At 41.4% G+C, this 14,543-nt stretch overlaps 1 protein-coding gene across 2 annotated transcripts in view; it reads left to right on the forward strand.

Annotated features, from left to right (window-relative positions):
- Positions 1-14,543, forward strand: part of LOC124640177 (DNA polymerase epsilon catalytic subunit 1) — a 28,683-nt gene extending 14,140 nt beyond the window's left edge. Inside the window, exons 22-41 of one of the 2 annotated variants that reach the window (XR_006985533.1) lie at positions 889-1,056; positions 1,448-1,535; positions 1,619-1,734; positions 2,188-2,420; positions 2,903-3,028; positions 3,108-3,201; positions 3,465-3,646; positions 3,950-4,146; positions 6,372-6,522; positions 7,420-7,575; positions 8,464-8,669; positions 9,053-9,197; positions 10,457-10,641; positions 11,028-11,152; positions 11,282-11,356; positions 11,731-11,891; positions 12,265-12,430; positions 12,787-12,888; positions 13,022-13,497; positions 13,833-13,967. Coding sequence is in view for 1 of the 2 variants with exons in the window: in XM_047177846.1 (XP_047033802.1) it covers positions 889-1,056; positions 1,448-1,535; positions 1,619-1,734; positions 2,188-2,420; positions 2,903-3,028; positions 3,108-3,201; positions 3,465-3,646; positions 3,950-4,146; positions 6,372-6,522; positions 7,420-7,575; positions 8,464-8,669; positions 9,053-9,197; positions 10,457-10,641; positions 11,028-11,152; positions 11,282-11,356; positions 11,731-11,891; positions 12,265-12,430; positions 12,787-12,965; positions 13,833-13,965; positions 14,329-14,496 (3,054 nt within the window). In the remaining variant the exon portion in view is untranslated. Of the gene's footprint in view, positions 1-888; positions 1,057-1,447; positions 1,536-1,618; positions 1,735-2,187; positions 2,421-2,902; positions 3,029-3,107; positions 3,202-3,464; positions 3,647-3,949; positions 4,147-6,371; positions 6,523-7,419; positions 7,576-8,463; positions 8,670-9,052; positions 9,198-10,456; positions 10,642-11,027; positions 11,153-11,281; positions 11,357-11,730; positions 11,892-12,264; positions 12,431-12,786; positions 12,966-13,021; positions 13,498-13,832; positions 13,968-14,328 lie in introns of those variants that run through there. The other variant, XM_047177846.1, reaches the window with a different exon arrangement.

Consider the following 14,543-nt stretch of genomic DNA (forward strand, 5'->3'; position numbering starts at 1 on the left):
CAATTCTAGTCAAATAACTTTGTAATTTTTGGGACCATTTGGGGCTTTGAACATGCACAGTACGCCAAATTGAATTTCTCTTATTAATATCCAGGTCAGTAACAAAAGTTCATGAAAAAAAAATTACTCGAACCTTAAAATATCTCACAAGTAACTCACATACCATAACGACTGCAAGCAAGCAATACCTCCTATCTGACTCCGGGTGGATTTTAAAGGGGAACAATAAAACTTAATAAAATCCTTATTCCGAGGAAGGTATAATGAGATACTGAAAATCCAAGTTTTCTTTTTCTAAGCATAGTATTGATTAATAAAGTTTTTTGTTTTTATTTTGAATCTAAAGGTAGTTTATGGTAGATACAAGTTTTTTGGTTTTTTGAAACAAAAATGTCAGATAGGAGGTATTGCTTGCTTGCAGTCGATAAGCAACTGTCACGACTACAGAACTAAAACATGGAAATCACATAATCACATTATAGTTCGGCCATTCAGAGAATGCGTTCCTGACACGTCGCGATTGAACTGACGACGTAACTTTGCAATGGCGTTGCAGTTACGATAAAAATATTTTTGCTGGTTGTTTACCGTTTTAACAATTGAGGAGCATTAAAACAACATTATTATATCAATAATCAATGAATGTAGTTACGTCGTCAGTTCAATCGCGACGTGTCAGGAACGCATTCTCTGAATGGCCGAACTATAGTAGCTGAACACGATTATGCAATCAAGATAAGTGTTCAGGTATTTTGTTTTTTTAGGTGACTTTTTTGCTGACTTTACACGACGTTCAGTAGAATATTTTAAAACACTTCATCCATCTTCCAAAGGTTTCTGAGATTTTTCCTCTCAAATAAAAGCCACATTTTTGTATATTTTCCTCAGGACACAGAAATCGACATAGAAGACATAGGCAAGTCTACCACCGACAGAGACAGCACAATACGTCCGATAGTGCACACGGTGAAGCGCAAGCGCGAGGAGTCGCCGGTCAAGGAGCCGCAACACTGGCGCGAGGCGCTGGGTGCTCCACCGCCTTTTGGGAATACTAAGGTATGGAATTTTCTAGAACGGATATAAGGTTTTGTCTATGTACCATTTCAAAAAAACAGGCATTGCAGCAGCTTCTGCAAGAACTTTAAATAGTAAACAGAAAAATAAAAAAGGTCTTGAAAGTGCAGAAAAGAAAAATAACTAGCATTTTGTCAGTTTGCACTAGCACGATTATTATAGCAGACAGATTATAATGTTTTACACAAACTTTTGAAAATGATTAAAATAACCAGTATTTTTAAAAGTTTGCACTAGCACAGACAGATTATAATCTTTTACACAAAGTTTTGAAAATAATTAACGAAGCAATCTCAAGCACGCCTAGGAAAATTCTGTTTAAAAGTACTGGTGGGTAAGATGCATTTAAATATGATTATTTTACTCTTTTTAGGAAGAGAGAAAGGCGTGGATACTCTTCCAAAAGAAGAAATGGCTTTGGCAAATGGAACAGCGTGGCTTACGCAACCGCAGTAAAAGAGGTATTGTTTTTACAGATTTGCGATTGTGCACTTAAATAAGTAATACACTCGTCGTTTTGTTTGAATAATAATTTGTATTTTAGGTAAAATGGACAAGGATATGATGCCTCCTCCCAAGGCGGGTCCAGTGACTACTCTCGGTGGATTCCTAAGGAAAGCTCAACGCACGTTACTCAATACACCCTGGCAGATTATACAGGTAAGGGAGGGAACAGAAGTAGGCTAAAGTATCTATTCCCCTCCTCCATCTCTATGATACCGAAAATAGGTTTATGCGCAGCGACTCCTGCAATGTGCAAATTTATGACGACTAAAAGACTAGTGAAAACTACATATAACTCATGTAATATGAAGCCTTGAGATATTATTGGCAATACGTCTGTTTAAACCCAAGTAGATTTTCAATGCTTACTTAACTTAATACACATTTTTTTAACGTTAAATAAAAAAAAAAAAAAAGATTTATAAGCATAGTTTAAAAACATAACTTAATGGTTACGGAGAGCGAGAAACCATCTAAGGTATCAGCGAACAATGTAAGTGCGCGAGGGAGATAGGAGATAGACATAAACGGACCTACTTATGCTCTGTTTTTTTGAGCCGCCAACTACTTCTGCGAGCAATATACTAAAATCTATTTTCATCAACACAGGTAGCCGAAACCCCCGAACCCGGTCTCTTCAAAGTCTGGGCTTTAGTAGGGTCCGAACTGCACCAGATCAAGCTATCAGTCCCGCGTATATTCTACGTGAACCAGCGCGTGGCCCGGGCGGCGGACAGCGGCCAGTACTGGCGCAAGTGCAGCCGCGTGCTGCCGCGGGCGCATCCCGTGCTGCACCTGTACCAGTACACCGTGCCCGAGCACCTGTACCGGGAGCATCAGGAGTTAGTATTGTCACCAGATATATAGCCAGATCAAGCTATCAGTCCCGCGTATACTCTACGTGAAACAGCGCGTGGCTCGGGCGGCGGACAGCGGCCAGCATTGCCATCATCTGCATAGAATTTTACCAACAATGTTGGTGTCGGCTTCCAGTCTCACCAGATGTAGCTGAGTACTAGTGTTTTACATGAAACGACGGCCTAAATGACCTTTTCAACCCAGTTACAAAAGCAACCCTATACCCCTTGGAAAGACAGGTCGTTGTCAGTCTTTCTGGCTTCTGACTCTCCGTAACGACTGCCAAAGATGTTCGAAATGTAAAATGGGTGTTAAAATAGCTACTCTACCCATTTTTGAGTGTACTTTAAAATATATGCTCTTTCGTTTTAATTTTATGTCATAATATAATAGGAAAACATCCGAAAAGTGAACTATTTTAAATTGTTTTTATCATCTTGTAATAATTATAAATATATTTTTACAGGGAATTAACATCGGAATTATGCGCTCCGGAAATCGAAGGGATATACGAAACACAGATGAGTTTGGAATTCAGAGTGCTAGTACAACTTGGATGTATATGCACTGTCGATCCACAAGAAGCGAGGAAGTATGATTTTAAACCTTATTTAGTTGCCAATTAAGTTCACTTTAGAATGTTTAATGATGTTTAAAATGTTATGTTGCAGGATGATTCAATTTGGGTCTAGTAATATGGATTCGTTTGCATTAAACCAACTACAGTTCAAAAGTGTGGCGCTGCAACCATATTTACAAAAGCAGGTAAATTAGTTATTATTCCAAATATATATTTTTTATCATCAACAACATCGTGATGAGCGTCATAAAAAATATTGCCTTTCTGGTAGCAGTCGTAAGCGCATAGCGCAGTCTTCATCTCGTCATAACAATGTACTGTCGACACTCCACAGAAACAAAGTACACATCGGTTAAGGTGACATAAGTTGCTAATTTTCTCACTGAAGAACTCTGAGAAGAAGAACTTACAAACACCATTACAAGCAACAACAATATTCCTTCCCCAGGACGGCGTCCCCCCAGTGAAACACATTTACCTCTACCAGCACTCTGCACTCAACTCTTCACGCAGCATGTGGGCACTAGTACTGCCGCCCGTCAAACGCGCATACATATACGTGCTAGACACAGTCAAGACCAACCAAGTGCCTAATATGAACACTCTGTATCTGGCTGAGAGGACTGCCAAGTAAGTTGGTCTTCTGTTATCTTCTGTAGGGTAGGTAATATCACTTTCTATCTACGTCCTACGTAATCGTTCTTAAACTTTTAACTCTTCTGTGGCTCTTCTTCGTTGTTTAGGATTTTGGACCGGGATTTTGTTACGTAAAAAGTGAATAAATTATGCTGTCAAAACCTGATAAAAATCGTTGCCACACGTTGGTGTTTTTAAGGCTTCTAAACGGACATCTTCCCCTTGCAATAAAAGAAATTTTAATTTTTTTTTCGTTTGTTTAATTAACCTGTTGCATATGTCTGTTATTTTTTTTAGAATAAACCTAGGCACAGAAGAATCTTCCCTCCCCGGCGCCGAGCTAACATGGGAAGTAGTAGTAGAGACAGAATCCCGCGCCGTCAGTCGACACCTGCAACGCGCGTTGCAACGTTACAAGGACGAACGTTGCGGACCCACGCTGTTGGCGTTGCAGGCTACACTCTCCCCACACTTGTTGCTGCAACTAATGCCAGGTATTTAATATAATATGTTTTAGTGTATAGTAGATACAGGAAGTAGTAGTAGAGACGTTACAAGGATGAACGTTGCGGACCTACGCTGTTGGCGTTGCAGGCTACACTGTCGCCTCATTTGTTGCTGCAACTTATGCCAGGTAAAAACTGAATAGATAATACTATCACTACAAATATTTATTAGTTAATAATTGACATGGGAAGTACCTTCGTTTTAAAGTATGTTAGGGTGCGTCCACATCTGGCGAATGCGCCGCGAATGCGCAGCACGCGAGCCGATCGCGAGCTGTCCGCGAGCTGCGCGCGTGCAGTCACTGCAATAGTTCGGTGCTTGTCTTTAGCGCAACTCACGCAAGGCTCGTATAGAGCGCGCGAGCGGCGCGCGATCTGCGCGCAATCAGTTCTCGCCCTTACAGTTCCGTATATTGGCTCAGTACTATCGAAGATGGCAGACGTCGCTCGCGTGCGGCGCTTAGGTCGCGCGCGAGCTGCGCGCGGGCCAAGCAGAAGCGGCGCACGAACAAAAATGCACGCGCGCAGCTCGCGGACAGCTCGCGATCGGCTCGCGTGCTGCGCATTTGCCAGATGTGGACGCACCCTAACGAACGAAAAACTGTTTTTAAACGGTTTTATTTAGCTCACCCCGTTTGTTTTATTTATTCTTGGGTCAAATTTAGTAATTCAAATTTCACCCTCTTCCTGTCAACCGATTAATCTGAAATTTTGTATACACCTTTAATTCCGATGACAATACAATATAGTAATATCAATAACATTGTAAATCCAATATGGCCGCCGGCACAAAATGGCGGATAACGTAGATTTTATCAATCCCATCAATATGGGTATCAAATGAAAGGGCTCAACAAGCAGAATACAATATACTATAAAAAATTGAAATCCAAGATGGCGGCCGCTACAAAATGGCGGACAACGTAGGTTTTATCAATCCCATCAATATGGGTATCAAATGAAAGTTCTCAACCAGTAGAATACAATGTACTACATAAAATTAAAATCCAAGATGGCGGCCTCTACAAAATGGCGGATAACTTAGGTATTATAAATCCCATCAACATGGGTATCAAATGAAAGGTCTCAACAAGTAGAATACAATTTACTATGCAAAATTGAAATCTAAGATGGCCGCCGCTACCAAATGCCTGATAACAATTTTTTATCAATCCCACCAATATGGGTATCAAATGAAAGGGCTTCACAAGTAGAAAACTGTCAGTAACTCCAGCGGGGCCCAACAGGGCCAAGGCCTGCCTGGGCTGCGAGATTGTTCGAAAGAGTTACCGCGGCCCTGGTACATAAAAGGCCTACGACGGAACAAAACGATTTTTAGTCAAGAGTCTGGCACTCCCTCACCGCTGCTGACCCACAGCAGGAGAGGTCATGTGATGATTTTTGGGGTCGTTACAAAAAAAAGTATCTGGAAGGGCTATGTATTGAGGAATTGGATTGTAATAAATTTTCAGGTAAGAGACCGTGTAATAATGATGCACTAAATGAATTAGATAGAATGAGGAATATTCGGTAGGCATTTTCATTAAATACTAAAAACTAGAAAATAAAAAATCGGTAAAAAAAACTTTTAAGTTAAACGGTTTTATCTTATGTGTACTGAAAACTAGAAAATAAAAAAATAGTTACTTACCTGTCAACCTACGTAGGTGGTCCCGGTCATATTAAACTAAAATAAAAACGTGGGGCCCCTGTGAAATCCTACCTATGGCAAAGCATATCGTTATACTTTGGTAGATCATGAGCTCGGCGTTCGCTGGTGAAGCCGCTACGGCTGATTATTGATTGTCAAAATCTCCAGTTACGATTATAGTAAGTCGATGCAATCCACACCTATTATACCTCTAGAAGAAAGTACTACAGCAATAGTTAATGGGCCCCACGTTTTTATTTTAGTCTAATATGACCAAGACCACCTACGTAGGTTGACAGGTAAGTAACTATTTTTTTATTTTCTAGTTTTCAGTACACATAAGATAAAACCGTTTAACTTAAAAGTTTTTTTTACCGATTTTTTTACAGCTAGTTCAAGAAGTTAAATCTTTTCTTAGACAAAGGTTTTGGCTGCATTAATTTAAGCTCATAGCGATCTTATTTAGAAAAGGTTGTTCTTTGAAAACAGCTGCCTCATACAGGTTTTTTTTATTTTTGTACTTAAACAATATTGTAAATTAAATACGAATTTTGCCCCTCAGGTTTATCAGACTTCCCCCTGGTGCCTATCCACGTGCGTGACGTGGAGACGCTGTACAGCGCGCTGGAGTGGCAGCGCATCGGCGCCAGAGCTATCGTCAGACATTATCTAGCACTGGACGCCGTGCTGCAGCTTACTATCGAGCAGTGCAGGTAACTTATATATAGTGCAATATGTTAAGTGTTGTACATAAGACTTCCCTCTGGTACTGACCCACGTGCGGGACGTGGAAAGATCATGACGATCTGTAATGAAATTTAAATAAAAAAATATTATATTATTATTCCTTTAAAAAAGGAATTGACAGAAGGTTGGTTGTTATTTATTTGGAAAACAAAACAATGTATAATTTAATTGGTCTCTCTCAGTATGCACTACGGCCTTTGTTTTCATAACCTTCCAGTCTTAGACTCGATTAACTGGTACTCTTTTAACTGCCTCGTTGGTCTAGCTGTCGCAAGTGTGGCTGCTGAGCACGAGGTCTCGGGTTCGATTCCCGAGTCGGGCCGAAATCGCTTTGTGGGTTTTAGAAGACTTTCACAAAGCAGCCCGAAGCCTGGAAGTTGGTGATTGATTCACCCGTGCATCGGAGAGCACGTAAATGTCGGTCCTGCGCCTGATCTCTTTCCGGTCGTGTCGGATTGCCGTCCCATCGGGCTATGAGAGTGAAGGAATAGGGAGTGCACCTGTGTCTGCGCAAATGCTTGTGCACTATAATATGTCCTGCGCAGTTGGCTAATCTCCTTACATGAGAACAGCCGCCGTAGCCGATAATCGGCTAGGAGGAGGGACATCATCATCATTTCATATACAATGCTGCAAGCTGAGCACATCAACAGAGAAATGCAGAGTATATACGAACATTTTGTATGGAGCTCATTAGCTCAATGAGGTGACAAGAAAATTCTGGGCAAGCCCTCTTTTCTATACGGATCGACATACACGACACACAGACAACCAACACTATTAAAAGAAGTCCCAAATATCCGATATTTCCCCCCTATTCTCACACTAAAAAAATATTTACCCAAGCAATTATCTCCCCGCAGGTACTTCCACGTGCCTCTCGGCAACATGCCATCAGACCCGACAGTGTTCGGCGCCGACCTGTTCTACGCGCGACACCTCGTCAAGCACAACTTCGTGCTCTGGTGCTCTAATAGAGACCTGCCTGATCTGGGCGGCAGGGAGACTGATGATAATAGGTTAGTGCTTTTGTTTTTTAATTATCCTTTAATTTCAGACATCAATTATTTGTAGTAAACAACTTGAAAATACTATGTAATATATATGACATTAATATTAATGTAACACTGCATACGATTACATACCATTGATTCTATGCTTTAAGATGATTTGTTATAAGGTTGTTTATTGAATAGCGTGGTACGACCAATCAGGTTCAAGTTTTTTTTTATTTAACATTTTTGTTGACCCGACCGACCGACTTTTACAGCTTTTCTTGGACCAAAAGCTCTTCTAAGGGTCATGGCAAATAATACCGGCACCGCAACAGCACCGCTCCACACTAGCATTTAACTTGTCATTCAATTTAAAGCATTAAATCGTGTATATTATAATATATTTCGTAATGTCAATATGAAAAAGCCAACGGCGAGCAGTCAGCGCGCTTGCCGCTACCACACAACTCGACTCGCAACCCGCGTGCTGCGAGCGAGTGGTCCTCATGCTTACAGCGCGCAGCGAAACAACGTCATTGCGTCGTGTTCAATCATAACTGTCTTAAAATAATATTGAGTTTGCGGTGACAGCAAGCTTACACCTCGCGGCCGGCGCGCCGACGGCGAGCGGACAGCGCGTGGTTGGCGCGCTGTCCGCTCGCCGTAGTCTTAATTCGAGGCGACGCCGTGCTGCAGCCGTGCTGTTGCGGTGCTGGTATAATGTGCCATGACCCTTATTAGTGTAACTTCTCTCAGTTTCGCTATGTTTGTCTGTCTGTCCGTCCATCCGTAGGCAGGGTATATCCGCCACGTAAACGTCCTCTCTGAGCACCTTTTACGGAGACCCATACAGGTTTCCATCTTAAAACGGTATCAAGTCATCGAATCTTAAACTTTTTATCTCTCATACAGGCTAGTAAGCGAAGTAGAAGAGCTATCAGGGTGTACGCACATAGCTCGGGGTGCTTACAACAGTGTGTGCGTGGAGCTGGACACTGACGCGTTAGGAGTCTGTGCGTTACTGCAGGCGCACTCTATACTGCACGCTGAAGGGACCAGCCTCGCTACCGCCTTCGGAGCCAACCATGCCAATATACAGGATGTCATGGCTAACGCTGGTTAGTATGAAGCTCTAGATAACCTGATGGAGCGACTGCCTATCTGACCTCCTCAATTCAGGCAATGTCTGTCAATCAGTTCTATCTTCTGACTACCCGTAATGTCTCGCGGATATGTGCAAATGACCCCAGGGGGACCGCTGCCCTGGTATATAGGGCTTAAGAATGAACATGATGGGTATCAGTCAGAAAGAGTCTGTCACTCCTCACGCTGCACCCACAGCGGGAGAGGGGTCATTTGATAATTGATTTCCCATAAAAAAGATGTGCAAATGACTTGAGACCTACAATTTGACGTGCCCCTTCTCCTACATGCGACAGGCTTACAAGTACTACATAAAGTTTCTCCTGAATATATAATATAATGTAATATAATGTACCAGGTGCGAATGCATCGATGCCGTACGACGAGACGGCGCAGTGCAGCGCGGCGTTCAAGATCCTGCGCACCATGATCGCGTCGTGGCTGCGGGACGTCACGCAGTACAAGAACGTCTTCGCTGATCTGCAGATATCGCACTTTTATAGGTAACTAATGAAGTTTTTTTTAATTCTTTATTTTCAAAGGACGTTTGAACACAGTTCATGCCAGTCCCATCATAACCGAATCTAAAGAATAACAAAAAAAAACTAAATAAGCTTATCTATAACTACATATCGCACGCTTAATCATATACTGACATAACTAAAAAAAGACGTTTTTCAAGAAATCGCTAAAAACGATTTAGCAAACCTAACTTACCTTACAAAATGGCTTATTACTCAAAGAAAATAACTTTTAATAATGAAATAATGTATTGTAGGGATAGTTGATAAAGTGAGTTATTGTATTTGAATATAATTTTAAAGAAATATAGATTTTTTTACTATAAATTAATCGGTTAAAAAAATTGTTCCTCAAGATGCGTCAGTTTAATATAAAATATATAGTTACATTGATTTAATACTGGTGACACATTTTGAAATGAGTCCGTGTTTATTTAATACATAACTAAAGAATATTCATTATTAAGGTATGGGTCCTTATACTATGAAGTATGATTTTGATACTGGTGACATATTTTGAAATGAGTCCGTGTTTTGTTCAATGTATGTTCTTATTATTATGATAATGAGTCATAAACTGATATCTGTCTCTGTCTCGTAAAAAAGTTTGCCGAAACGATTGAGTGTGAAAGGGACAGATATGGGTTTAAATCCGCCTAGAAAAAAGATATCGAAAAAATTCCGAGATCGGCCGAAAGAGGGCGTTAAAATAAACTTCTTGGTACACTTATTTAAACTTTGACCGAAACACTAATCGGTCAGTATATGATTAAGCGTGCGATATGTAAAACTTATCCTTATTTGTTCACTGGAGCTTATATCATTAAAGTAAAGCCCCATATTGAAGTTCATTACAGCTTCTTCTCCTTATCAAGTGAGCTGCAGATTTAATCACCTAACAAACTCTAGCTCATATCAGATTTTCAAAACTGGCACAATGACGTCCTTAGACGTGAGGTTGTAACAACGGTTGCTACTGAGTAGGAATCGGGGGTCGCCGGTTTAAAAACAATAACATCGTTTTTTACTTTTTTATAGCAACTTTGTAGTAAAAACATACATACACTTATTTTTTGTAGTTGTATTATCGAAGTTGTATTTCTCAATGCAGTATTTCACAGAGACTTACCTTCTTACCCTTGAAAAATTCCACAGTACAATTTAGTTCTTTATAGGTACCAAAAATACGTTATAAATATAAACCGTGTTCCCTACTTATTTTAACTTTCATTTATCAACAGATGGCTCAAAACCCCCACTTCTCTACTATACGACCCAGCATTACGGCGCACTCTATACAACTTAATGAAGAAGCTCTTCCTCATGCTAGTGGCGGAGTTCAAGCGGCTGGGCTCGCACATCGTCTTCGCGGACTTTAACAAAATCCTGCTGTGTACTAAGAAGAATAACGTTATGGATGGCATCGGTAAGCGACTTTGGCTTTAAGGAACTGTAAAGAAGCTTGGTGGAAGGGGAAACCCACTTTTCTGGTGTGCAAAATGACCGTTGGACTCATCTTCGTGATTTTTAAGGCGTGATTCTATAAGGTATTGTTTTGTATTGTTCATCTACAGAATTTGTGTTCGCGAATAAAAAAAATATTCGCATTTTAGAAATTTTCACGTGTTTGTTTGCTAGAGCGGGCACACCGGTGGAATCCCGCCCAGATGAGATTAGGTACTAAAATTAAAACAGAATATTCCATTAATTCTATGAAGTGTTGTTAAACCTTAATTTACGTCACGCAGTCGGATAAAAATAAACAAAAAAATACTATTTGACTTATCGTCTAACAACAAATCCTATTCCCAGGGTATGTGGAGTTTGTGGTACAAAGCATCAGAAACAAGGAGCTATTCCATGGTATAGATATCCGGTACAAGCAGTGCTGGTCTTACCTGCTGTGGCTGGATGAGGCTAACTATGCTGGAGTGCAGGTAACTTGGCTTTTTAACCGACTTCCCTAAAAGGAGGTGTTCAATTCTGATGTTTGTTTTTTTTTTAAATTGAAATAACTGTATTATTGCAAGAACTGATTTGATTAAAACCTCTTTTGTTTTCAATAGGGTAAACTGCCAGAAGGCCTGACTGAAGTTGGTTCGTCACAGTTACCAGCAGCTAGTGAAAATGGTGATGATGAGGTAATTATTATACAGCTCATAAATAAAGGACTTAAAAATGATGAGATTCTAGATGAATTTCAATATGTATTGATTTAATAGATGAACGCAGTCAATGGCACTAACGTTAAAGCACGATCCCACTATGCAAATAGGGATCGCGCCTTCTCAGTATCCTATTGATTCGGGAGAGATATTATGTAGTCGCTTATGTAGTGAACAGTCAAATACATGGTTACACGTATTTAACGACTTTCATTCGAACCTCTAGCATTGGGAACCCTGAGTTCCCAATCCTCCTCCATAAATAAAATATTTCCCTGCCGTGTAAAATCACATCAAGTCTTAATGTCCTCTTCATACTCAGGTATATTATAATATATTCCCTCATACAGGACAGTGCAATAACAATGCAGTGGAACCTAGCGAACTTCCTGCCGGCGCCAGTGCGGGAGCCCTTCACGGCGGCCGTGGCGGGCTTCCTCAGCGCCGCATACTCGCAGCCGAAGGAACTGCCTAATCTGATACGAGGGGAAATCTCGCAGAAGCTGTTTCAGTATGTTTGAGTTTTTGACTAGAAGTACTTTTAAATTCTTGCTAATTTAAAGCACCTTGCATTAAACGGAGGCTAAATTTAAAAGTACACAGATAGTCCAGAGCCTAAGAAAGGATATAGGCTACTTTTTACCTGGTTGCGGGAAATGGTTCTCTGCCAGGGAACAGCGAGTGCGTTTTATTTGTCACCGTAAATACCACTAGATTATAATCTTACGATTTAACAGTTTGACTAATTATATTTTAGATACATTATAATATATCGGAATGATGCATCATGCTATAGGATGCGAATGATGTTTATTAGTTAAACATCGCCCACACAGTCATATTTGTACTGAATTTATATTTAAAATGATATTTATTATCAACAGAGTGACTGAGAAGATAAATTCCCGCTACCCGGCATTACGTCCGGCCGACATCGGCCGTCAGCCGGGCCTGAAGCCGGACGCGTTCTCGGGCGAGTCCAAACCCGCGCTGCTGTATGTCAACGCTGTGTGTAAAGTGTTTTCACTTGACCCGACGTTGGAAGACGAGGTTTGTATGGGTCAATATAAAAACCGTGTCGTGAACACGGCAAATGCTCCGTGGTTTCAAAAAACCGTGTCGTGTACAAGTGGCCTGTCCTGCTGATTAAATTCTATCGACTAGGACGCCATTGTTGTTTTACTCCCATTTCGAAAGAAAGCTGTATTTCTTTGCTTCCTCATTTGAGAAGTCAGTCTTTTTTAACACGCTTATATTAGCTTCATTTGTAAGTACTTGTAACTAACTATGTACCTATGTAAGAAAGTCTTTGATTAGGATGAAATTTTGAACACGCTCTGAGTTCTAATGACAATACATGAATAGCGTGTTTTTAAACTATTAATTTTTTATATCATATTTGTCAGGTGACACTCCTCCGTCGCAACTTACTGCGTCTGATCAGCGTGGGCGAGTTCAGCGCCGCAGCCGAGTGGCGTGACGCCTGCAACTCGTGCCTGCTCACCGAGATCATCTGCAACGTGTGCAACCACTGCCGCGACCTCGACCTCTGCAGAGACACTAACACTGATGTCGTTAGTGACGTGTGAGTACCTAGCTATGTACACTGGAGCCTGCTGCAACTCGTGCCTGCTCACCGAGATCATCTGCAACGTGTGCAACCACTGCCGCGACCTCGACCTCTGCAGAGACACTAACACTGATGTCGTTAGTGACGTGTGAGTACCTAGCTATGTACACTGGAGCCTGCTGCAACTCGTGCCTGCTCACCGAGATCATCTGCAACGTGTGCAACCACTGCCGCGACCTCGACCTCTGCAGAGACACTAACACTGATGTCGTTAGTGACGTGTGAGTACCTAGCTATGTACACTGGAGCCTGCTGCAACTCGTGCCTGCTCACCGAGATCATCTGCAACGTGTGCAACCACTGCCGCGACCTCGACCTCTGCAGAGACACTAACACTGATGACGTTAGTGACGTGTGAGTACCTAGCTATGTACACTGGAGCCTGCTGCAACTCGTGCCTGCTCACCGAGATCATCTGCAACGTGTGCAACCACTGCCGCGACCTCGACCTCTGCAGAGACACTAACACTGATGTCGTTAGTGACGTGTGAGTACCTAGCTATGTACACTGGAGCCTGCTGCAACTCGTGCCTGCTCACCGAGATCATCTGCAACGTGTGCAACCACTGCCGCGACCTCGACCTCTGCAGAGACACTAACATTGATGTCGTTAGTGACGTGTGAGTACCTAGCTATGTACACTGGAGCCTGGCTATACAACCTCAAGCAGAAAGGCTTCGTATAAATAACACTTCACCCGCGTCTGATCAGCGTGGTCGAGTTCAGCGCGGCAGCGGAGTGGCGCAACTAGAACAACTACAACTTGGCGAATAAATAGACAAATTTTGTTTCTAAAATGACTGAAAATATTTTTGTTCACAGACCCGTATGTTTATGCCCAACGTGCGGAACTCCGTATGAGAATCAAGAGCTCGAGTGGCGACTGATTGAGATCATGAACAGGCGAACTATGTCCTATATACTACAGGATCTGATTTGCAAACGGTGTCACCAGGTTTGTGTATTTTACTGTAAAAAAATGAAACCGAATTGACATCCCTTTTTAAGTCGCTCAGAAAAAGTTGTGGGTATATCCATACGAAATTGCTAAAAGTTAACGGTCATTCACATAGGTAGGGAGTTAGTAGGGTAGTAGGGGCATTATATAAGGTGCTTATAGGGGGAGTACATAAGGATGAACATAGGGACGGCACATAATTAATAGGGGAATACAAAAAAGAATAAATAAGTTAGGGTTGTAGGCACCACCCACCACCACCATGCCTACTGTAGAGGATAGACTAGTCTGTCAAAATTAGGTTTTAAGGTTACTTTGTTTATTTTCGTATAAATGAATATTGATTCTCTTTATTCGCAGGTAAAACGAGAAAACATGACAATGGTGTGTGAATGCGCTGGCGAGTTCACACTGATGGTGCCCACAAAGGAAGTCCTATCTCAACTCAACACGTTCAAGACGATAGCCGACTACTACAAGATGCCCTTACTGTCAGAACTTATTGAATACCACCTTAGCAACACGTGATATTTTATTTGTAATTAATAAATAAATAAATTAGTTTATTTTCCCTA

This window comes from Helicoverpa zea, chromosome 20 (assembly GCF_022581195.2).
Source record: "Helicoverpa zea isolate HzStark_Cry1AcR chromosome 20, ilHelZeax1.1, whole genome shotgun sequence".
NCBI lineage: Eukaryota > Metazoa > Arthropoda > Insecta > Lepidoptera > Noctuidae > Helicoverpa > Helicoverpa zea.